The sequence below is a fragment of the Hylobates moloch genome, unplaced genomic scaffold (genome assembly GCF_009828535.3).
Source record: "Hylobates moloch isolate HMO894 unplaced genomic scaffold, HMol_V3 SCAFFOLD_3, whole genome shotgun sequence".
Taxonomy (NCBI): domain Eukaryota; kingdom Metazoa; phylum Chordata; class Mammalia; order Primates; family Hylobatidae; genus Hylobates; species Hylobates moloch.
In genome coordinates this window covers 162,881,808-162,905,380 of record NW_026652278.1, presented here as the reverse complement: position 1 = coordinate 162,905,380, position 23,573 = coordinate 162,881,808, and the positions used below count along the sequence as shown (strand labels likewise).

General features: G+C 32.9%; 1 protein-coding gene across 1 annotated transcript; it reads left to right on the top strand.

Moving 5' to 3' along the window:
• Positions 1-4,421: 4,421 nt before the first annotated feature.
• On the top strand, positions 4,422-20,366 carry FBXO8 (F-box protein 8). The gene is made up of 5 exons (XM_058437043.1): positions 4,422-4,758; positions 10,624-10,663; positions 12,685-12,803; positions 15,441-15,637; positions 17,674-20,366. The coding sequence occupies exons 1-5, from the start codon at positions 4,430-4,432 to the stop codon at positions 17,859-17,861; spliced, it is 873 nt and encodes a 290-aa protein (XP_058293026.1). The 5' UTR covers positions 4,422-4,429; the 3' UTR covers positions 17,862-20,366.
• Positions 20,367-23,573: the final 3,207 nt, after the last annotated feature.

Sequence of the window (23,573 nt, the reverse complement as noted above, 5' to 3'; positions counted from 1 at the left end):
CATGGAAGAACCCAGCATGAAACTGCATCATATTCTACATCTCTTTTAGAGCTAGTGTTGACAGTTTATTTTCTTTTAACTTTTAATTTTAATTTTTTTTAGAGGCAAGGTCTCACTCTGTCACTCAGGCTGGAGTGCAGTGGTGTGATCATAGCTCACTATAACCTCAAACTCCTGAGCTCAAGTGATCGTCCTGCCTCAGACTCCTGAGTGGATAGGACTACAGGTATGCACCATCTCACCTAGCTAACTTTTTTTGTATTTTGTAGGAACGGGGTCTATGTTGCCCAGTCTGGTCTTGAACTCTTGGTCTCAAGCAGTCCTCCTGCCTCAGCTTCTCAAAAAGTGCTGGGATTACAGACATGAGTCACCATACCTAGCCACATCTTGACAGATTATTAACCATAACAAAAAGACCTATTTCATGACACTGCTATTGGCACCATCCTCAGGCATGCTGAGTTTTAAAATTTTCTGTGAAAGACAACACAGCCTTTTTTTGTTTTCTAGAGTTTTTTGTTGTTGTTGCTGGGTCATTGACATAAAAGAACTACATTTACAAGAAGAAAAAACATAAAAACATGGTCAAAATATGAAATAACTAAAGGAGGTGAATTGTGTGTAGAGGCCCTACAAAGCTGTACAAGTAGCAACATGAATAAATAAGCTTATTCAATAGGCAGGACATCAGAACAGTTGAAGTATCATTAAATAAGCTTTATGAAAGTGCTTATTTTCACTTGATAAAAATATGCTTGTCAAAGTAATATCTAACATATTGACTGTTAGTTAACTGTTAGCCATGAAATTAACTTTATGTACATTATCTTATTTAACACAATAGCTTTTTGAGCTATGGATATTTTTATCATTATTTTTTGCATTGTACATGAAGAAACTAAACCTCAGAGTAGTCAGGTAACTTTCCCAGGGTCCTGTAAGTAATAACTAAAAAAGTCAGGATTTAAACCCAGGTCTGTCTGACTTCAAAACCCATACCACTATACTCCCTCCATGACTTGCTTTACAACTTATACAATGGATGTCATGTCATTTTGAGAGTTTTAAAGCTTTTCTGACAGTTACATCCATGTTTCACATCTCTATTATGCTAAGGAAGATAGGGAATGGGGGCAGAACGCTATAAACTCCGTTTTCTTTCTCCAAATGCTAAACTCACGATGTTATTCTTTCTCAGAGTGCTTTATCATTACTGTGTTTTTACCCAGGATCAAAAACTGCTTTAAAGGGAAACGAAAGTCCCAAGGGGACAATTTTCAGTATTGTTTAGCAGTAGGAATACAGAAAATAAGGTATAATCTTGCAGTTTTTTTTGTCTGAACTATGTATACATGAGCCTCAACCCTCCAACTTCCCCATTATTATTATTATTTTTTTTAAAGAACCAGCTGCTGGCTTTACCTCTTTCTACCTGCCGGACGCTTTCTGAATCATATTATCCAGTGTGTTCAATTTAAGTGATCCCCATTAAAGTCCAGAGCCTGGGGAAATCACCCTGATTCTTTGTTCCCTAGCAACAGGCCTAAGAGTAGCAACAGCTGCTTAACCATATGCCACTAGAAAGATTCTGTAGGAAAATAGACTAAAGTTGTTAATAAATGTTTTAAATATTGAGACTTCAGATACTGCAGTTACCACGTTTGATAATTTACTTTTACTGGTACAAAAACAAAAGAGAAGAATAAATTTAATTATTTAAAATAACAGCTCTGCTAGGTGAGCTCAGCAATTAATGTGATTTCTAGATATTTTCTTGCTAAGTTAAATAGAGGAACAACAATGGTGAAAATAAAATACTTTTCTTTATGATTAGTAGACTTAAAATGTTCAATTTGTGTCAAAATTAAATTGTACTTAATGTTGTAATGTGACATGGTACATTTAAACATTAAACAAATATAAAACTTGTATTTATAATTTTTTTTGACATTCTCTATTTTTGTACATTAATCATTTCTACTGTCTCCATAGTTTTGCCTTTTCCAGAATGTCTTATAATTAGAATCATACAGTAAAGAACTTTTTTAGATTTGCTTCTTTTACTGAACATTAATAATAGGCATTTAAGGTTCCTCCATGTCTTTTCATTGCTTGATAGCTCATTTCTTTTTAGTGCTAAATAATTTTCCATTGTATAGATATACTGTACCACAGCTTATTTATACATTCACATAATGAAGTACATCATAGTTGCTTACAGGATTTGAAAATTAATTACCAAAACTGCTTTAAACATTCACGTGTAGGTTTTTGTGTGGACATAAGCTTTTAATTAGGTAAATACTTAAATAAAAAGCTTTTATTTACGTAAATGATTCAGCTAATGCTGAATCATACAAAGTATGTTTAATTTTTAAAGAAACTACCTGTCTTCCAAAGTGGTTGTATCATTTTGCATTCCTACATCCTTGCCAGCATTTGGTATTGTCACTGTTTTGGATATGCTCTTTTAATGGGTGTGTAGTAGTATCTCATAGTTATGTTATTTTCAGTTCCCTCACGACATATGATGTTGAGCATCTTTTCATGTGCTTATTTGCCATTTGTATATTTTCTTTGGTGAGGTGTCTATTCAGATCTTTTGCTCATTTTTTAAAGTGGATTATTTTCTCATTGCTGAGGTTTAAGAGTTCACATATTTTGGATGCACAGTCTTTTTATCATATATGTGTTTTGCAAAGATTTTCTCCTGGTCTGTGGGTTGTCTTTTTATTTTCCTGATATTCTGTATTTTTTAAAGAATTTTATTTGTATAGCTCAACCACTGATTTAGGAAAAAATACCATGATGTTGTGTGTAGTAGGGAGAGAAGGGTTATCTTTTGTGCCTTCTTTTCAAAAACAAATATGCCTACATTTTAAAATTATTAATATGTTTCTTCTCTTTGTACCTCCCCACCATACCTTTATAGCTTAAGCTGCTGGGATTCCAAGCAGTACAATATAAGGTGGGGGAAGAGTTAAAAATTATCCTGGACTATTTTTTCTGTTTTAGTGGCCATTACCCAAACAATAGCCAATGGTTTAGTAAATAAATGCGTGGATCATACCTTTTTAAATACTAAAATAAAATTCCTATGGATTCTTCAGAAGTACCTGGGAAAAGACACCAGAAGAAGGCGTGCTCTAGTCTCCCCACTATTTTTTCTGTTTTAATTAACAACAATCTTTGACATTCTTTGAAGTTCCACTCAATTTTCAAATTATTTCTAATTAAAAGATATCTAGGTCACTGTTGTTGGTTTGTTTTTTGTCTTTTGGGGTTTTTGCTTTTGTTTTTGTTAGTACTTATTGTAAACAGTTAATTAAAGCAACATTATATTTTAAGTTCAGGTCATGCTATAAAAATTATTTGACTATTTTAATGATTTTATGGGAAAGTCAGTATTTTTTCCAAGGTTTTGAAACACACAGGTATTAGTAGTCGAGTTGATGAAAGTATTTTGTTTGAAAAAGAGATCATGAAAGTAATTATTTGTATTCATTAAGAACTCTGATTTAGTTGTTCTGAATGACTTTATTTGCTCCAGAAAAGCTATTTAAAGGCAATGCCAAACCTAGATCTAGGAATTTTCTAATACATTTGTACATGAGGAAGTCAATATATGTGACAGACAAACGTAGAATGCTCTGGTGGGAGGTCAGATGGTAGTGGGGAGACTAGAGCACACCTTCTTCTGGTGTCTTTTCCCAGGTACTTCTGAAGAATCCATAGGGATTTGTGGAGAAGAATTAGAAAATTTGTCTAAATTACAATTTTTAATTTAAGGCAACAACAAAACTATATAGTCGAGTGTTACTGAGCTATTTATCATGGAGTTCTAGGTGTCTAATTTATAAGGTTTCTGAATTAGACTTCAGGGCCTATGTTACATTTTATTACAGTCTACAATGTAAGTGTAGACTGGCAAGAATTAAACTAAAAGCCTGTTTCCCAGCTGTTACGCATCTGGGAGTTTGGTTAAAAGGAGCTAGCTTAGCTTAGACGCAACTGTGATAAAAAGCAGGGTCTGGAGGCCTTTTAACTAAAGTCTGTGCTCTGATCAGAGCTGTATTTAATACTGGCCCATAAGTAATTATAATTTGTAAGAGTGTTAAGGACATCAGTAACTTTTAAATCTTGCCACGTGAAAAATGATTATGTCACCTATGGACTTTAAAAGTAGTTAGCAAACTGGAATAAAGGTGATGATCGAACCAAGTAATTCTGAAACTTTGTCTATCAAAATTTGCACTTATAATATTCCAGCTATTCTTAGTAATATACGTCTGGTTTTAGTAGGTTTTAATGAGAAGTTTTAATTCTGATAAATGAATGCTTCATGTCAGATTTGTTATACCACTGAGAAAAATGGGTTACTTTTTAAATGTCACCCTTATTACATTCTGGCTTTTTCCCAGGCTTGCAGATGGGTCAAGGGTTGTGGAGAGTGGTCAGAAACCAGCAGCTACAACAAGAAGGCTACAGTGAGCAAGGCTACCTCACCAGAGAGCAGAGCAGGAGAATGGCTGCGAGCAACATTTCTAACACCAATCATCGTAAACAAGTCCAAGGAGGCATTGACATATATCATCTTTTGAAGGCAAGGAAATCAAAAGAACAGGAAGGATTCATTAATTTGGAAATGTTGCCTCCTGAGCTAAGCTTTACCATCTTGTCCTACCTGAATGCAACTGACCTTTGCTTGGCTTCATGTGTTTGGCAGGACCTTGCGAATGATGAACTTCTCTGGCAAGGGTGAGTTAAACCCACCAATGTTGAATTCAGGTATCTCTAAACATAATCATGCTTAAATGTTCTTTTTATAATGTATATTACAAAATATTTTCTTTAAACTTGGGCTTATACTTTGAGATACTCTTTATTAAAACCTGGAAAAATATACAGTTAGCGTCACAGTCAAATTTGATCTTGTGAAAAGGAGAACAATAGAAAATAGAATAATAACTTTACAGTTAGAAGAGAGGTTACCAATCAGGCTGTGTCAGTTGATTATAAATCAGAAACTCTCACTTTATTCTAAATGTACTGCAAAGTTGTGGAGTGAGAATTTCTAATTTAAAAGTTGGAGTGTTCACATGCTGTGTAGTTTGTGCTTCCCATAGGTATCCCATCTGAAGAATAGGCAGACTTCAAAAATCAATGAATAGTCCTCAAATGTTACTGTTTTTAATTTTCTTCATATAGAGCCTTACATTTTTACTCAATTCCATATTTCTTCAAAGGTGCTTGTTAGAATAAAATTTAACTGGTGAAAATTTTATCTACTTTTTTTTTCTAACCAGCATTTCAATGAAGTAGGCAAATATTAGAAAGCAAGGGGACAAACAGTTGTTTTTATTTACTTGCTGAACTTAAAGTAGATTATATAAATTTCCACATTGTACTAGTTTGAATTAAAACCACAAATCTAAGAACATTTCCTGGAATAGAATCTGTTTTATTGAACCTAAGTTACTCCTTAAATAGCATCATATACTTTGACAAAAAGTATAGGTACATGATTTTTTGGCCTAAAAATATTACCAAACATGGAATCATTGGATCTCAGACCTTTCAGCATCCTTTACCAGAGTTTATCTTATTATCTTGAAGTAGGTCTTTATAAAAATATAGAATATAACTAGAAACAAACATCTTTTTAAGACTTCATATAATTTCAAACTAGAAATCTAATTGAGAGACTTAATAAATTATAAACTTCAGTCAAAATATATTTTCAGTCATGACATTCTTAAGTTAGGCTTTCTGATGTCACACAGTTATAGTACAAGTTATATAGGTCATTTCTCAACCTCTAAATAGATAGAAATCATCAATATCATATCTTGTTATTCTTTTATTCATTTGTTTGACATAGTGAAAGTACTATGTGAGAGGAAATTCTATTAATGAGGAGTCTTTAAAATAAATAAGTTATTAATTTTTTAATCGTGAATAGAAGAGGAAATGAAAGTACTTTTAAACTGGCTCATTCTTTATAATCTCTTTTCTACATACTAGTATTCCTTACTAACTTAATTTGTTTATTTATTTGAACTTTTTTAAAAAGTTTGATTTCTAGTCTTACCTGAAGTCATCCAGAATGTATTCTTCATTTGGGGTTTAAATCTGAATTTTTCATTTGTGAAAGAAATGTTTGCCATAATTATGCCTGTTTTTATAACACTTGGATTTTTTTTTTTTTTGAGACGGAGTCTCGCTCTGTCGCCCAGGCTGGAGTTTTTTTTGTATTTTTAGTAGAGACGGGGTTTCACCGTGGTCTCGATCTCCTGACCTCGTGATCCGCCCGCCTCGGCCTCCCAAAGTGCTGGGATTACAAGCGTGAGCCACCGCGCCCGGCCTTATTATTATTTTTAAAGTCTTCAAAATGTTTTTTAAAAAGAAAATTAAATGCAGTATCCAATTGGCTTTCTATTATATAATGGTCTAAGGACAGTTTGATTACCTGAAAAGTAGTGGCCATTGTACTAGATTTTACATTGTATACAAGGACAAAATTGAACAAAACTTGCTAAATCAAATTTTTTTTCTAAATTTCTTTACTAAGTTGTTCTTTAGGAAAAAAATTAAGAGTACTCCCTACTATGTGACAGTTTTATTAGTGACACCAATAAAACAAAACAAAACATCGTGTAACTTTTATTGATACCAACTGTTACACAATATGTGTGTCAGGTGTCTGTGCCCGTAGACAGTACTGTCAGTACAAATAGTCAGTACTTTTTCATTTGGCTTTGCATGTCCACTTTTCTAGAATTCACTCTGTCCCCAAATATATATTTACTGATTCTGAACATATGTATGGTAGATTTTGCTTAACCTTAACAAGAGATGGGTTGAATTCACATTAACTTCACCTAGATTCTCACTGCTGCTTGGCACTCCTTTAGTTTATTCCTAGTGAATTCCCAGTCATATCCAGTCATATCCTGCATCGTTGTTGATAGAAATCTTCACCACTTTGCCCAAGAATCCGAATCAGCCCTCTCTTTTCCAGTGTTCCCAAGATAGACCTCTCTAAGAAAGAAACCAACATGTTCTTTGTTTTCTGCTTTTCACTTTCTTACTGTAGCTGTCTCTGAACCAGTGCTTCTGTGCTGTCCCCCAGGCTAATCATTATAAACTCCAGCAGTATTTTCAGACCTTTCCCCTGCTCTCTTTTTATAGGCTTTGCTGCCCCTGAGCAAAATCTGCACATCAGTCTTTTCCTGTCTGTATTGACCTCTCTTTTTGTCTTCTAACATGAGTAGGTCGTAATTATCTTGGAAAAAAAAAAAAATACTTTCTCTTTTTTCCCTTTAATTTTGCCCCTTTTTCCTCCTTTGTACCAATACATTTTTCAAGTGAGTAGACAATACTCAGCTTCCTTACCTTGGGCTCATTCTTTCGTTTTCTTCTTGGATTTCAGCCTCTGCTACAGTGTGGAAAGAGACCTCTTGAAAGTCACTTCTTTCCTCCCAGTCACCAAACTCAGCGCCCTCTTCCTATTCTAGTATCCTTCAGCTATTTGAAAGAAAAAGAAAACTAGCTGTGTTCCTTTTGCTATGCACTTAGCCCACTAAGATTTTTACTGATTAGGAAACTGAGGCTCAGGAAGATTGTGTAGATTGTTTATGTTCATATCATCATTAAGTTGCAGAACCATGGCTTGGTCCCTGTCCTAAAAATGATGCTCTTTCCATCATACTGCATAATTGCACTAGACACCCGGTTCTTTAACTCGAAGGCTCTTGGCCTCTGGAACATTATTCTATCCTTCTCTTCATTACTCCCTTACTGATCCTTCTTATCCAAGATCCTGAATCTATATCTTCAACCCTCACTTTTAAAATATTTCCTATTATATTACCAACTGCCTACTATGCCTTTCTAGTTATATCTGTCATCACCTAAAATTCAACATTTCTAAAAGCTAACTCTTCACTGTTTTCTTTGAATCAACACCCTCTGCGACATTTTTTTGACTTGTCCATCATTTTTCTATCAGTCATTTCCCTCTTCATCTAAGCCAGAACCATCAGCTGTCTTTCGCTTTTCACTGTCGCATGGCTTGATAGCCAGCATATTTATCAAGTTATTTTCATATGTGTAACATATTTCTAGTGCTTTTTCATATGTTCAAAGCTGGACAGTTGTATAGCCTGCTATCTATTTATTTTTTAAGTCAGTGCTCCGCTGAGTAGCCCACTATCTAATTTTTCTTTCGTTATTTATCTTTATATTGCTGCCAAATTCACATTGTAGCCCATTGCTTCATCGGGTTTAAAAGCCTTCAGAGGCTTCCAGTTAGATTTAGGATAGAGAATAAACTTCTTACCCTAAAATTCAGCACTATTTCTGTCACTGTCATAGTCTGGTTGTAGACTTACTCTCCAACCCAAAATATTTCCCCTTCCTTCCTAAAAATAGTCTTTAAAAATTATACATTACTTTTGCTCATATAATACAATATTAACTGGAACATTCTTCTCCAGCGTTCCCCTCATTCAGAGTTGTCTAAACTCCTTACATTCCTTGTCTAAACCCCTTACATTACTTCAGTCTAATCTCTAGCAGGAAACCTTATCCAAACGTCCTATCCCACAGTGACTTTTCCTTTCACTGAACTACTGAAACACTTAATTTTCATAAGCATTCATTTAGGTTTTCTTCTACTGCCATTACTGATGTACCTTGGCACGTGTGTGTATTCTAGATGTTTATATATGTGTCTCATTGCCACAGATAAACTTTAAATTTTCTTAGGACAAAACTCTGTGTTATACTAATCAGTGTCTATCACTGAATACCTTGCATATCACACCTTGTGTTTAATATATTTCAAAAATAAAATGTAGACAATTTTAATGTATCGTTTCATTTTTTAAAAAATATTTTAAAACAGATGCATATATGTAAATATACACAGATATACATATATCTATTTTACAAGCTAGTCTTACAGGCATTCATCTTTCTATCTAAATGTAAAGTAAATTGGATACTTTTTAAAAAAATAAAATGACTAGGAAATTTATAATTAGTAGCATGAACATTATTTACCAGTTTATTTTCCCAAGAAATATGAAGCCTGGTATCTATTTTAATAAGAGGAATTTTATTTACCCCACTGTAACTATCCTTTAAAACTATTTTTTAAAAATCTATTTTGGCCAGTGGTTTCCTTTCACCTGACAAGAGCTGATCTCTATGCTTGGAGATAACTGAGATTAATCATGTTGGTTTCAGCCCATGGTAGTACTGACACCATCATGATTCATCTCACAGTTATCTGACAGAACTGTCTTAGAATTCTCTCCACATGCAAATAAAAAGGAACTATATTATGACTGCAACAATTTAGATAATTCTAAAAGTTGAACAGGGTTGCAAATGGGAGTTAAAATGTATATAGATTAAATGGTCAAATTTAAGTAGTTCTGAGTTTGAAGCTTAATCTTATTTTGAAAATGTAAAAACAACAACAACAAAAAATTGAATCAAGCAAAGACAAATGATTGGTCTTTGAACAGCTCAACTGAAGTTACAAGCATTCCCTTCCTTATGTGGTACTAACCTGTCTGCCTATAATTGAGATTTCCTGACTTTACTTCTATACTCATCTAGGATAGGGATTTGTAACCTGCAGTCCTTAGATGGAACTCAATTTCTGTTTTAAAAAATGTGTATGTGCATTATTCTGGGAAGAAGTTCTGTGACTTTCCTAGTACTCAGAAGGGTCCATAGCCCCCCAGAAGAGCTTAATATTTTCACTACAACCACATACATCTTTTCCTTTTTCCTTATGACACAGCCTTTTAGATATCCTAAAGTCTTAATCTTTTCTTCTTTCCTAAGTATATCTTCTTCTCTGGCCTAAGACTCCTACGTCCCTCAGCTCTTTCTTACATAACATGAATTCTACAGCCTTCAACGATCTCACTGGGTCTTGATTTCCTTTATCCAGATAAGTCCTAATTTGTCAGTATGCCTCATAAAATGTGACACCCCAAATTGGAAACTTTTATAGTCAATTATTAGACTATACTGAGCTACAACCTTCCTTCTTTAGAATACTATTTATATATATCTAGAGTAATGATTTCCTTTGCATGTGAGACACTGCACAGATGTCCATGCACATACACACTGCTCAGAGTTCTAGTCCTGACTAATCACTGATATGCTATGTGGTCTAGGAGTTTCTCTTACCATTCTTCTAAAATTTTATTTTAAAAAATGTTTATACTACTTACTAAACAAATATATAGTTATTCAACAGACCTCATGCTGTGGAATTTTTTTGTATTTAATTGTAGGTTGGTGCGAAAGTGATTGCGGTTCTTTGACATTACTTTTAATGGCAAAAACCGCAGTCACTTTCGCACCAACCTAATATATAAGAAGATAAGAATTTGGAAGACTTACAGCTTGCTTATTAGAGACAGTTGTAATCTGTTCTCATGTCTTTTTGTATTTGTTATTCCTTTACCATTCACTTTGGTAGCCCTTCTAAAGTAACCTTCCTCTCCAAAGGAATCCCAAGCTTGAAGCTGATGCCTCTTTTCCTCATAAAACCAATAGAGTTGGCTTATTTCAAACTGTGTTCCCAATTTTCAGGATTGAATTTAAAATTCTTTGTGCTCATGCCTGCTCCTATGTATTTGATTGATTTGGAAGAACTCAGGTTAGATTGGATATAAAATTCTCAAAATGTGTTTTTTATAAAACAGAATATGGCTAACGGTGTATTTTTATGATGTTTACATGAGGCAAATACCAGTGTTAATTTATAACTATCACCAAATGATATTAAAGTGGCATAGATTACATAACTAGAGAATTAGATATCATTAATGTATAATATTAGTAGGTTTATTTATTTTGCACAATTTTTAAAAAATAGCTTAGCATTAGTTCTACATCTCAGATACTGATTTAGGTATGAATAAAGTATTAAATAATAATTGACATTGTTTTTAAATCATCTCAATTAAAATTAAATACTGGAAATAATTCGAAAATATTGTTATCCTTTTACACTGAGGAATTTTGGAAACAAACCTGACTTTTGCTAAGCAGATTGAGTATACAGTCAACTCTCGATTATTCAAACTAATGGAGGAAAGGATAGAACAAGCATTAATGGTTTTCTAGTTGCTGCCCCCTCGGACAGTTGATGAAAGCCTCATTCCAAAGAAGTATTTTGGCTTTCCATCTTATCATATTACATTTTCTAGCCCTTGTATTCAGGATTTAGTCTGAAATAACAGGTTACAACAGAGTTGACAAGAAAGTTTCACGTTGTTACATTCTTTTCTTCATGTACATTTTTAAAATCAGTGCCTTAGCATTGCTTTTGTATTATTAAAATTCACATGAAAATTTGATCGAATTGCTAGTAGGCTATTATGTTGATGGCTCATAAAGTTAGTTTTATATAAAAAGTCTTATCTTTGAATTACAACTTACAGATAATTATAACCTTTCAAAAGCATTACCTCGTGGTACCTAATTACTTAAAAAATATTTTTACCATAAAAGTTTTATGAGAAAGTTTTTATCTTGAAAAGGTTTTTATAGATATTCTTCCAACTTTTAAAATTCTTAATGTGTGTAATATTTCTGAGTACTATGTAAGTGTTTGTAAAGTGAAGAAATGCCAAAGGAATTTATGTGTGAAAACATTATGTTGTGTGTATATAATACGTCATTTTCTCTGCCAATTAACGGCACATAGTGTGCTAGTATCCAGACATAAGTATTCATGGGAATGCATGTATCTGGATAACCGCAAGTTGAAATAAACCCACCTGCCTTTTATTTCAATAACTGCACATTCAAATCCAGCTAAGACATTTATTTGAATGTGACCTCTGTATATGTGAGAGAATACTGTTTTCAGCATTTGATTTTTTTGTTGTTGGTGGTGTTTTGTTGTTGGTGGTTTAAATCTAAAGTAGGTAAAAACTTATGGGTAATGCTTCTCTGGAAAACTTTGCATGCAGAGAAAAGGAAATTCAAAGATAAATTCTATGAAAAACATTGAATTGTTTTTGTCTTACTATGTTTTCCCTCAGTGTGTATTGTAGCTAGGTTCTTGTAGAATGTAGCAATGTTTAAAGCCAAAGTAGTACAACCTATAAATTGGCTTGGAGTTGGGCTTCCTTTACTTTAAGTTAAATAATTTAGTATTTTTCTCTCAGAATAAAATTGCTAGTCTTTCATTTGGAGCATTTTTTTTTTTATCAAGAAGCTATTTCCTTGAAAGGCATACTACAATATATATGTGAGTTTTAAGAAATCATGTTTTCTATTAGACAGCAGAAGCTTTTGTTAAAAGACTTGTTTTAACGTCTGTATTGTGGTTTCATCTGCAGTCCCCTTCCACAAATTAGGCCATATTTCTGTATAGTTAGTTTTACCTGACATGAGCCAGAAAATTAAATAAGATTTCTGTAGCAGTCTTAACTTTGAATTTCCTGCTTTTCATTGCATGTAAACTATCAACCACAAACAATAGTTTCAGTTCAAGTTCTAGCTTGTATTTTGCATGTTAAAGCTACAAAAAGTCTATTAATGCTGGAAAGAATTTATAGCTAATGTTGTGCTATTGCTTAATTGTTAAAATGTATAAATAAAGAGCAATTTTATTTATGTAGACTTGTCTTTCTGCCTTAGGGAGTGAACTACTTTATGTCCAAGGGTATCCTAGATGATTCGCCAAAGGAAATAGCAAAGTTTATCTTCTGTACAAGAACACTAAATTGGAAAAAACTGAGAATCTATCTTGATGAAAGGTAAAAACAAAAATTAACTTTTCATCCAAAATGAGTTAAGTAATGTTTTTGATGAGTTAAGTTTTACTTTAAAACTAATACTGCATAGTAATCATCAGGTTGCAAAATTGAATAAAGGCAGGGAAAAGATTCCTATATGTCACACATCATTTCTTTTGTGAGCTTTAACTTGTTGATGAGGAAGTTACCATTTTAAAAGTAAGTAAAAGTCCACATACACACAAAATGGAAGCCCAGCGTCTTTGTAGTAGCAAATCAAAACAAAATATTTTTCAGGAATCTGTAACCCTGATTTTTTAAGACAAGTAGCCATAATCTAAGTGTTTATAGTGGTAAAAATTCTGAATTACGAAATTATCCATATAAAAAGCCCTAGTACAAAGACAGATTATAGTCATAAACCCCAAATCCTAGGGATATAACTTACATATATTTGCATGCAGACACTATATAGAAATGTCATGTTCAAGTGTGAAAATTATGAAAATGTAACATTTGGCAGTGTTTTACACAGAGATGATGGTTAGTATGCTGTTCTGATTTGATAGTTACTCATTTGTACACTTTACTTTTGGTTATTAAAGAACATAAATTTGGGGACAACATTTTGATGCCACATAACTGAACTACCATTTTTGAAATTATAGCTCTCATGCTAATCTAATGTATGGCTTAAAAATATGTTTACCTTCATTGTAATTCTCAAACTTTTGTATATCTCAGTATTTTTTAACAACAATCTGTAAATATTCATTATATTCCAGAAACTTTGCTAGAGTAGTAGTACATGGATGATTAAGATACAATCCCTGTCTTTGAGAAGTCCAGAGTCCAGCATACTGGTCATTGAAAGATGTAAAAATGGCATCATTAAGTTTTTTTGTCCTTAAGTGCCAAGTACCTAGGGATAGGCAGGGCTTTTTTTCTTTCTTTTCTTTTTCTTTCTTTCTTCTTCTTTTTTTTTTTTTTTTGTAAATATTTTAGGTTTTGTGGGTCATATGATCTTTATCACAGCTACTTAAAACTCTGCCATTCTGTGGTGAAAGCAGATATAGACAATACATAAACTAGTGTGGATGTGTTATAATAAGCTGTATTTACAAAAGCGGGCAGCAGGCCAGATTTGGCCCAGTAGCTGTAGTTCATCTGTTCCTGTTATATGCAATTGGTAGAAGTTGAAGATTATGATCATAAAATCATGATTGAGTTCAATAAGAATTGAAGGACATCGTAACAAAGTGTGACTCTATATTGAAATGCTAATGATTTTTTTAAAAATTATATATACACACAAATATTTATATTATAGCAAATAAGCTAAATGTATATCAATAGGATTGTTGTGTCCATTAGATAGGATACTGTGCAGCCATTAAAAATAAATTAGGTGGATCTAGGTATAAAGATATACAAAGCTGTCCACAATATACTATGTGAAAAAAGCAAAAACAAATTCTAAAACAATATAGCATGTGTAGGCATTCTTAAAAGTCTATATAAATAGTTTTTACCTCTGAAGATGTGAATTGGTATGGGTGGAGACTGTCATTACTTTCATAATTTGAAAAATGAACAATTCTATAGCTATTTGGATTTGTCCAAGAAGACACTTAAAAAGAAGTTGTTCATTTTAATACTACGGAATTCCTTTTTTCTTCATTTTAGAAGTAAAATTACTAGGTTTTACCTTGTTTCATTTTGTTGTAAACTACTCATGAGAGATTTTGTTTGTTTGTTTTTGTTTTTTTTGAGATTTATTGCACAGCATGGTGAATACAGTTAATAATAAAGTACTGTGCATTTCAAAATCACTGAGGGCAAATTTCAAATGTTCCCACCACAAAAATAAATAAGTATTTGAGGTGACAAATGTTAAAATTACCTTAATGTGATTATTCCATTTTGTATTCATACTTTGTAACCACTCTGTATTCCATAAATACATACTGTTATAAATTGCCAATCTACAACACCATTTAAAAAAATTTTAATGAAGTATAAACTGTTAGATGTACAAATATGAATGAACCTCACAACACAGGGTTGATAGAAGCCTCTGGATGAATCTATTCATATAAAGTTCATGAACAAGCAAAACTAGTATGTGGCATGGACACAGGAAGGGAAGGGGAACATCACACTCCGGGTACTGTTGTGGGGTTGGGGGAGGGGGGAGGGACAGCATTAGGAGATATACCTAATGCTAAATGACGAGTTAATGGGTGCAGGAAATCAACATGGCACATGGATACATATGTAACAAACCTGCACATTGTGCACATGTACCCTAAAACCTAAAGTATAATAAAAAAAAAAAAAAACCCACCATAATGGAATCACTACCCAGATCAATGTAGAAGACATCCATAGCACCCCAGAATCCTCCCTTGTACCTTTTCCTAGTTAGAATCACTAGTTGGACTTCAACTGCCTCATGAGAGATTTCGAAGTTAACTTCTTAAATAATCATACTTAGATTTTTTTAATGTTGGGAATTATATGTACTTTTATAAGATTAGCTGATCTAGTAATCAGTAATAAGGTATTTTATCCAAAAAATGGAAATTTGTTATTTTTCTTACCATTTTTTTAATGAAGAAAAGTTAACTAAAGCTGTGCCTTTTTTTCTTTCTGTAGGAGAGATGTCTTGGATGACCTTGTAACATTGCATAATTTTAGAAATCAGTTCTTGCCAAATGCACTGAGAGAATTTTTTCGTCATATCCATGCCCCTGAAGAGCGTGGAGAGTATCTTGAAACTCTTATAACAAAGTTCTCACATAGATTCTGTGCTTGCAACCCTGATTTAATGCGAGAACTTGGCCTTAGTCCTGGTAAGAATATATATATTAATAGTACATCACCTCCTGCCCACCTTTAGGTAAAAACGGAGATATATGAGACATTTGTCTCACTGTGGGGAAAAATATTCTCAGTAATTACAAATACTTGTTTTACTGTTTGTAGCAGTGACAGTCACTGACTACTTCATCATTTATGAGCTTGGGAAAAACAGTTTGTCATAGCTATGGTGTGCGTGTGTGTGTGTGTATATATACACATAGCTATGTATATATAGTCATTTATATTTTTTATATATTACCTACAAATTTATATATAAATATATATATTACAAATTTATATGTATACAAATGTCTATGTCTATATACACATATAGACATACATATAGACATATATACACATATAGACATTTGTATATATATAGATTTGTTATATATGTCTGTCTGTATAGGTATATATAAATTTATAATATATATTTGTACATATGTATATATAGACATTTGTATATATATAATTTTGTAAATACATATTATATATACATTTGTGTATATGCTTATACATATATACGTAGACATAGCTATCATGTGCATGTATATATATGTGTATATATGTATATATACATAGAATTTTTTAGAATACCTATAATACACATATTACATAGAATACATATACCTAAAATATATATGTAATATAAGCAGTCTTTTTCCTTCCAGATGCTATCTACTATGCTATTCTTTGATTCTACTTTCCATTAAAACATTATATGTGTGTGTATATATGAGTGTGTGTGTGTATATATGCACACTATACACACACACACATATATACATACATGTACATATATATTCACACACACTGTTTTAAGAAGAAAGTTAGACTTAGCTACATAAGTTCTTTAAGAAACTATTCTTGTTTGAGTGTTAGATATTTCTACTAGTCTAATTGAAAACTTGAGAAATTATTTTTAAAGCTTTTAATAATCTGCAAATTATATAGGTAGCACCATTTTTCACTAAAATTTGTTTTTAATACAACCGGTTTTCATTGTTTGTGTGTACTTCTGTCTATATGTGTATGTTTGTGTGCATATGATATAGCCTGAATCTCCTACATATTGTTTCAATTAGTATAGCTTATCTTTTCATATCAAAAATTTTATTGTGCTTATCTTATTAAACAGAGATTACAAAACTGTTCCTGTCATGTGAAATTTGTTGAGTATGCTTTACAAGACATAATGTTCAACTTGGCTTTCTTAATGACTGCACTCCAGCCTGGGCAACAGAGCGAGACTCTGTCTCAAAAAAAAAAAGACTGCAGGATTCCAAAATATCAGCAATATCGTAGTGGAACTATTATGACGTTTGTTACTGTTTTAATATTAAACATCAAATATTACCCTAGGCATATATAAAATCTTGTTGCATGGTGCTCAGGTGTAGCAGTCTTTTCCCTAAAGATTTACTTTCAAAATTAATATGTAAGTTCCACAGGCCTTTATAACGTCTTAAATGAGAATATCAATAATCTTTTGAGTTATTTACATTTTATTTTCTAGTACCAGATTAATATGTTTTCTTGTCATTAAAGATGCCCTCAAATTAAATTAGGTTTTTGTAAAAGCATTCTATATAAATTTTTTTTTAGAAAGAGGAGATAAATACTGACACTACAAATGTATTTTATGGATGTTTGAATAGAAATATCACATTTGAAAGCAAAGACGAAAATAAAGCCAATTCTAAATTTTTTAAATCTAGAATGAATTTTTACTATACACTCCTAAACTGTTCTAAAGTTCTTCTGAAATGAAGGAAATGCATGCTTAATTAATATTAAGATAGGATGATAACCATCCTGGTTTGCTCAGGACTGAGTTTCCCAGGATGACAGGACTTTCAGTGCAAAACTGGGGAGAGTCTAGACAAACTGGGATGGATTGATCACTCTATATTTATGAGCTAATCTTGATCTCTTGAAATTACAAACATTTTTGCCTTATATAATGCCATTGGAATCATATTTTGTAAACCAACTAATAATTTGAACTGTTTCTTTTTCCTTCCAGATGCTGTCTATGTACTGTGCTACTCTTTGATTCTACTTTCCATTGACCTCACTAGCCCTCATGTGAAGAATAAAATGTCAAAAAGAGAATTTATTCGAAATACCCGTCGCGCTGCTCAAAATATTAGTGAAGATTTTGTAGGGCATCTTTATGACAATATCTACCTTATTGGCCATGTGGCTGCATAAAAGCACAATTGCTAGGACTTCAGTTTTTACTTCAGACTAAAGCTACCCAAGGACTTACCAGATATGGGGGTTACATCAGTGCTGGTCATTGTAGGCTGAGTATACAATCAAGCTTCAGTGTGCAACCTTTTTTTCTTTTGCCATTTTCTATTTTAGTAATTTCTTTGGGGAACTAAATAATTTTGCAGAATTTTTCCTAATTTTGTTTGTCATGTTTTGCACAAAGCAGAGCCACTATCTAACACAGCTGTTAAAGAATGATAAACTGACATTATACTCTAAAAGATGGTGTATTTGTGCATTAGATTTGCCTGAAAAACTTTATCCATTTCCATTCTTTATACAAATACCATGTAATGTGTACATATTTAACTAAAGAGATTTATAGTCATAATTATTTTATTGTAAAGATTTTAACTAAAGTTTTTCCTTTTCTCTCAAACTGAGTTATGAAATTTATTTGATTCTGATCTGAAACTATTGTCTTCGTAAACGTTAGATCTGACTTCAGATAGAAACCAATACCAGCTTCCTTTTCCTTTAAACTTTGAAGAGTGTTGATTTGTTACTCTATTACTATGCAAAACTGGCAGTTATTTTTATAATATAAATTTATAATTTGATTTTTTATTTTAAAAACTGGGTTAATCAAGTCTCGGTAAGTCCTTTAAACCATTTAGGATTTTTAAAACATCAAAATTTATGATTTACATTCATAGGAATAAAATAAAATATTATTAGAACTCTGGTAAATGTTTGCTTGCTTATATGTGGTGTGATTATGCAAACTTTACTGTTTTTCTAATCTTGATGATCCCTGTTCAGAGTCCATTGAGAAAGTCATATTGTGAAGAACAGTAAACACTCTTTACTCATTGGTTCAGTGAATATCTATCCAGGGCTTTACATGTGTTAACATTGTGCAAGATACTAGACATGGGCCCTGCTATCACAGATAATACATAACTGGGTACTGAGAAGAAAAAAATCTTAATGGAGAGCAACTATATGAAGTATATCTTAATTAACAATTATTTAATAGTTAAAATATGCAGCATTAGAATGATAGAGAACAGTGAATTTATATGGTAAGTTAAAAGTGACCTCCAAGTAAAAAGCATAACCTTAGGAATGAAATAGTATGAGATGGGTTGAGCTACTAGTTTAGAGGAGGGAGTTGAGGGAGGTAAAAACTCCTTACTAGAGGTATTGAATCCTGGCTTCCTTCCGGATCTGACCCTTAGTCAAAAGTGATTGTCAGTATTACAACTGGAATGTTGTACTACAGATTTTTCAAGGACAAGACATACAATAATCAAATTTCGAATGTCTAAGGGACTTTTAGACTGATAGTAAATAATTTCTAAGATTGTGAAGCAAATATCCAAATCGTTTTTACATGTGCATAATTTTGAATTCCATGACAATTCTAATTTTTAACTTCAAAACTGCTTTATTACATTTCAAAAGACAAAAGCTGGGGATAACTATTATTTACTATCGTGCCTAGTTTCCAGTGATTAACACTTTGCCCTCTCCCTCTGTCTACCTCCTTCTATCTTTCCTTCTTTGTTTTTCTTCATACCTCTTACCATCCAGTTCTCTCTGCTTCTGTTTTAGCTTATATCTTTTCCTTTTTTTGTATCCTCAATTTCCTTTTTTTCATTTTCCTATTTTATTTTTCTACCCTGACCTGATTATAAATGTGGATTGGCAATATTTGCTTTTCCAACATTTTCTTAGGAATATTTCAACACATTGAAAAGTGGGGCCAGGCACAGTGGCTCATGCCTGTAATCCCAGCACTTTGGGAGGCCAAGGTGGGAGGATTGCTTGAGCCCAGGAGTTTCAGACCAGCCTGGGCAACATAGCAAGACCACATTTCTACTTAAAATTAAAAAATTAACCAGTCGTGGTGGTACATACCTGTCTGTAGTCCTAACTACTCAGGAGGCTGAGGCTGGAGGATGTCCTGAGCCCAGGAGGATGGCCTGAGCCCAGGAGTTCAAGGTTGCAGTGAGCTGTGATTGCCACTGCACTCCAGCCTAGGCAACAGTGAGACCCTGTGACAATAAAATTTAAAAATAAAATAAATTTTAAAATAGAAAAGTGGAATTATTTTGCAGAGAATGCCTATATACTCACCACCTAGTTTCTACAATTAAAATTTTACTGTATTCACTAAATCATGTTTATCCATTCCTCTATCCATCAATCCATTATTTTGATACAGCTAAAAATAAGTTTCAGACATAACTTCCTAAAGACTTAAACTTGCGTATCATTAGCTAGAGATCATGATTTTTCGCTTTTTTTTTTTGAGACAGAGTCTCCCTCTGCTGCCCAGGCTGGAGTCCAGTGGTGCGATCTCGGCTCACTGCAACCTCTGCCTCCCAAGTTCAAGCAATTCTCCTGCCTCAGCCTCCCAAGTAGCTGGGACTACAGGCATGTGCCAGCATGCCCAGCTAATTTTTTGTATTATTAATAGAGATGGGGTTTCACCGTGTTAACCAGGCCAGGCACAGTGGCTCATGCCTGTAATCCCAGCACTTTGGGAGGCCAAGGTGGGAGAATTGCTTGAGCCCAAGAGTTTCAGACCAGCCTGGGCAACATACCAAGACCATATTTCTTGCTTAACCAGGATGGTCTCGATCTCCTGACCTTATGGTCCACCCACTTCGGCCTCCCAAAGTGCTGGGATTACAGGCATGAGCCACCGTGCCGGGCCAGCTTTTTTGTTTGAGGTAAAAGTTATGCGTACTAATCAATGAGTCTCCACAAATGCGTGTATACCTGGGCAAACCAAACCTAGTTCAAAATAGACAACTTTACAGCCTATTTACAGATAATATTGTGCTATACAACATGAAACATAGAAAACTTAAAATCATATAAGCCTCTTTACCCTATCACCCCATCCATTATCTTATTAAATGTATTACATATAGTATATGTTATAAACTCCACGATATAATGTTATAATTTTCTTTGAACAGACATATATTTTAAATTTTAAAAAATGCTCTTTTATATTTACCCAAATTATCATTTCTGATGCTCTTATTTCTTCCTGAAAAATCCAAGTTTCCTTGTAGCATCTTTCCTTTCAAACTGAAAAGCTTTAACATCTATAGTTCAGATCTGCTGGAAATTAAGTATGACAAATTTTAAAATCTGAAAATGTCTTTATTTTGTTTTCCTTCCTGAGGAATATTTTTGCTGAATACATAATTCTAGATTAACTTCCCCCCACCCCACGTTTGACATTTTAAGGATATTGTTCCAGTTTCCTGACCTCCATTGTTTCCAATGAGAAGAGTAGTGTTCAAATAATTTTTCCCCTGTGAACAAATGTAATTTTCCTCTGAGTGCTTTATTTCATCAAATATTTTTTTTCAATCTCATTTTCTCTTTTCCTCCTGGGACTGCATTTATGAATATGCTAGACCTTTTGATATTGTCTCACAGGTTTTGAAGCTCTTGGTTTTTCATCCCTTTTTTTCTCTTTTTTCTTCAATTGGATTTTTTTCACTTGATTTGTATAGTCCAACTCACTGACTCTTCTGTACTCATTTTCTTTTAAGCCCATTCAATGAACTTTTATTCTAATTGTTGCATGTTTTAGTTCTAGAAATTCTATTTAGTTTTTATAATTTATATTTCTGTGCTGAGATTATCTTTTCATTCATGACAAGTGTATTTTTCCTTACAGCTTTTAGCATAGTTATAATAGGTACTTTAAGATACTTGATGGCTCATTTCAATATTTGATTTCAATATTAAATACTTGTCTATTTTAATATTTAGTATTTTAATAGTCAATATTTCAGTATTGAATATTTCAATATTCAGTTTTCAAAATTCTTAATGTATGAATATATTCAATATTCATTTCAATATTCTGGGTCATTTCATTGTCAGTCTTCTCTAATTTTCTTTTCTTTCAAGAATGGGTTACATTTTCCTGTTTCTTCATATGTTGAGTAATTTAGATTGTGTCTGGGACATGGTAAGTAAAATGTTGCAGACACCCTGGATTTTTATTTGTTTCTCCAAAGCCTTCTTCTTTTTTTTTTTTTTTTTTTTTAAAGCAGCTAGTTAACTTGGCCAAACTCCCAACTCTGGTTCCCCTAGAGTTCGTGGCAGCTCAAATTTTAGTTCAGCTTTTTAACCTGGCTATTGTACTTGAAATATCTTCTGTACATGCATGCTTGGGAGACCAGCCAGTTTTGGCAGAGTCATACACAGAATTTAGGGCTCTCTCTGTGGTTCTTTTCTTATCAGGATTTCCCTCTGCATTTTCCGGCAGTTGCCATTACCTCAAACCTGTCCTGGTGTTCTTCAAGTCAGTACAACTATAGTCTCCACATGATGCAGAGTGAGGAGTTCCCTCAGGCTAAGAGCTATAAAAATAGGAAACTCACTCAATGCTATTTCTTCTAAGTATTCACTCCTCTGTAGCATCAACCTGCTTTTGATTGTTTTCTATTACTTTCAGTTAGTTAATTTTTAAATATTTTGTCCAGAGTTTGTAATTTCATATGTTGGCAGGTTGGTCTGAAAGAACTTCTTGACCATCGCTTGAAGTGGAACCCTCTCCAATTGGGTAGTATTCTTTTTACTACTTCCTGTGATTACTGAGTAGGGATTTGTTCCTGATTATCGTTAAAACTAGGTAAGTAGAAATTTTTAACATGTTCTATCTATGAAAAACCTTAATTATAAACATTCAGTAAATATTTACCAAGTTAGCAATTCAGTGTTTCCTAGTCAGTGTCCTACTAGGAAGGAAAAAGAAAATGAAGAAGAGAGGGAAGAACAAAAATGCTTAACTTTTAGAACTCCCCCCAAATTTGTCATCAATAGGGTTTTTACTGAATACATTCTTTTAAAATTAGCACTCTCTAATCTTGATGAATTTGTATTTTCATAAAAATCTGTATTTTCATGCTTCCATTCATTTGCACTGTGTTTCTCTTCTGGAAAGCTGTTAACCTTTCTTCATATTTACCTGTTGAATGTTACTTGTCCTTCCAAGTCCTATTAGATTCTTTCCCCTCCAGGACAACTTTCTTAATTCTTGCAAGTGAAAATTTTGTTCTTGTATCTCACTGAGTGCCTAACACAGATGTTAGCCCAGAGTAGTTTCTCAATAAATCCAGTTGAATCATTTTTGCTGTGGTTTAGATTCTGTATAATCACATAGAAAGATGGCTTTACTATTTCCATTTTTAAAAAACACATCCAGACCTTTCACAATTTACAAATCAGAGTATATTAGCTAACGTTTTAAAAATATTAAGATTCAACTATGTATTATTCTAGACCTAAATTCACCTCTCCAGAAGTAATTTGAACTATCTGAATGAGTTATTGCTACTTTTAGATTGCCTACCTACATTTTTTCGTGCAGACTCTGTGTTGGTGACCTTTTTTAAAAATGAGAAAAACATCAAGAGTTTGTCATTGATCTTGTTACTTCTTTTAATTGGTCCAAGTTTTTGACAATATTATGAATATTGTGCGCAATGAGAGTAAGCTTATTCATAAGCTTTAATATTTAAAATAACAACTTGTTTATTCAAATTAAAACCTGTTTTCCTGTGTCAAAAGTGAACTTTTTCCTAAATACCACTATTAATAACACTGTTGCCTACAGTTTCTTGTCAAGCATTCATAAGTGAATGTGTCTTCTTCTAGGAAGTCATCTTT

What these genes read in the sequence shown, in the direction of transcription:
- FBXO8 (XM_058437043.1), top strand. Translation starts at nt 4,430, where the DNA reads ATGGGTCAAGGGTTGTGGAGAGTGGTCAGAAACCAGCAGCTACAACAA. An exon ending in AGAATCTATCTTGATGAAAG is followed by an intron (nt 12,804 to 15,440) that starts GTAAAAACAAAA and finishes TTCTTTCTGTAG; the next exon opens with GAGAGATGTCTTGGATGACC. An exon ending in AGAACTTGGCCTTAGTCCTG is followed by an intron (nt 15,638 to 17,673) that starts GTAAGAATATAT and finishes TTTTCCTTCCAG; the next exon opens with ATGCTGTCTATGTACTGTGC.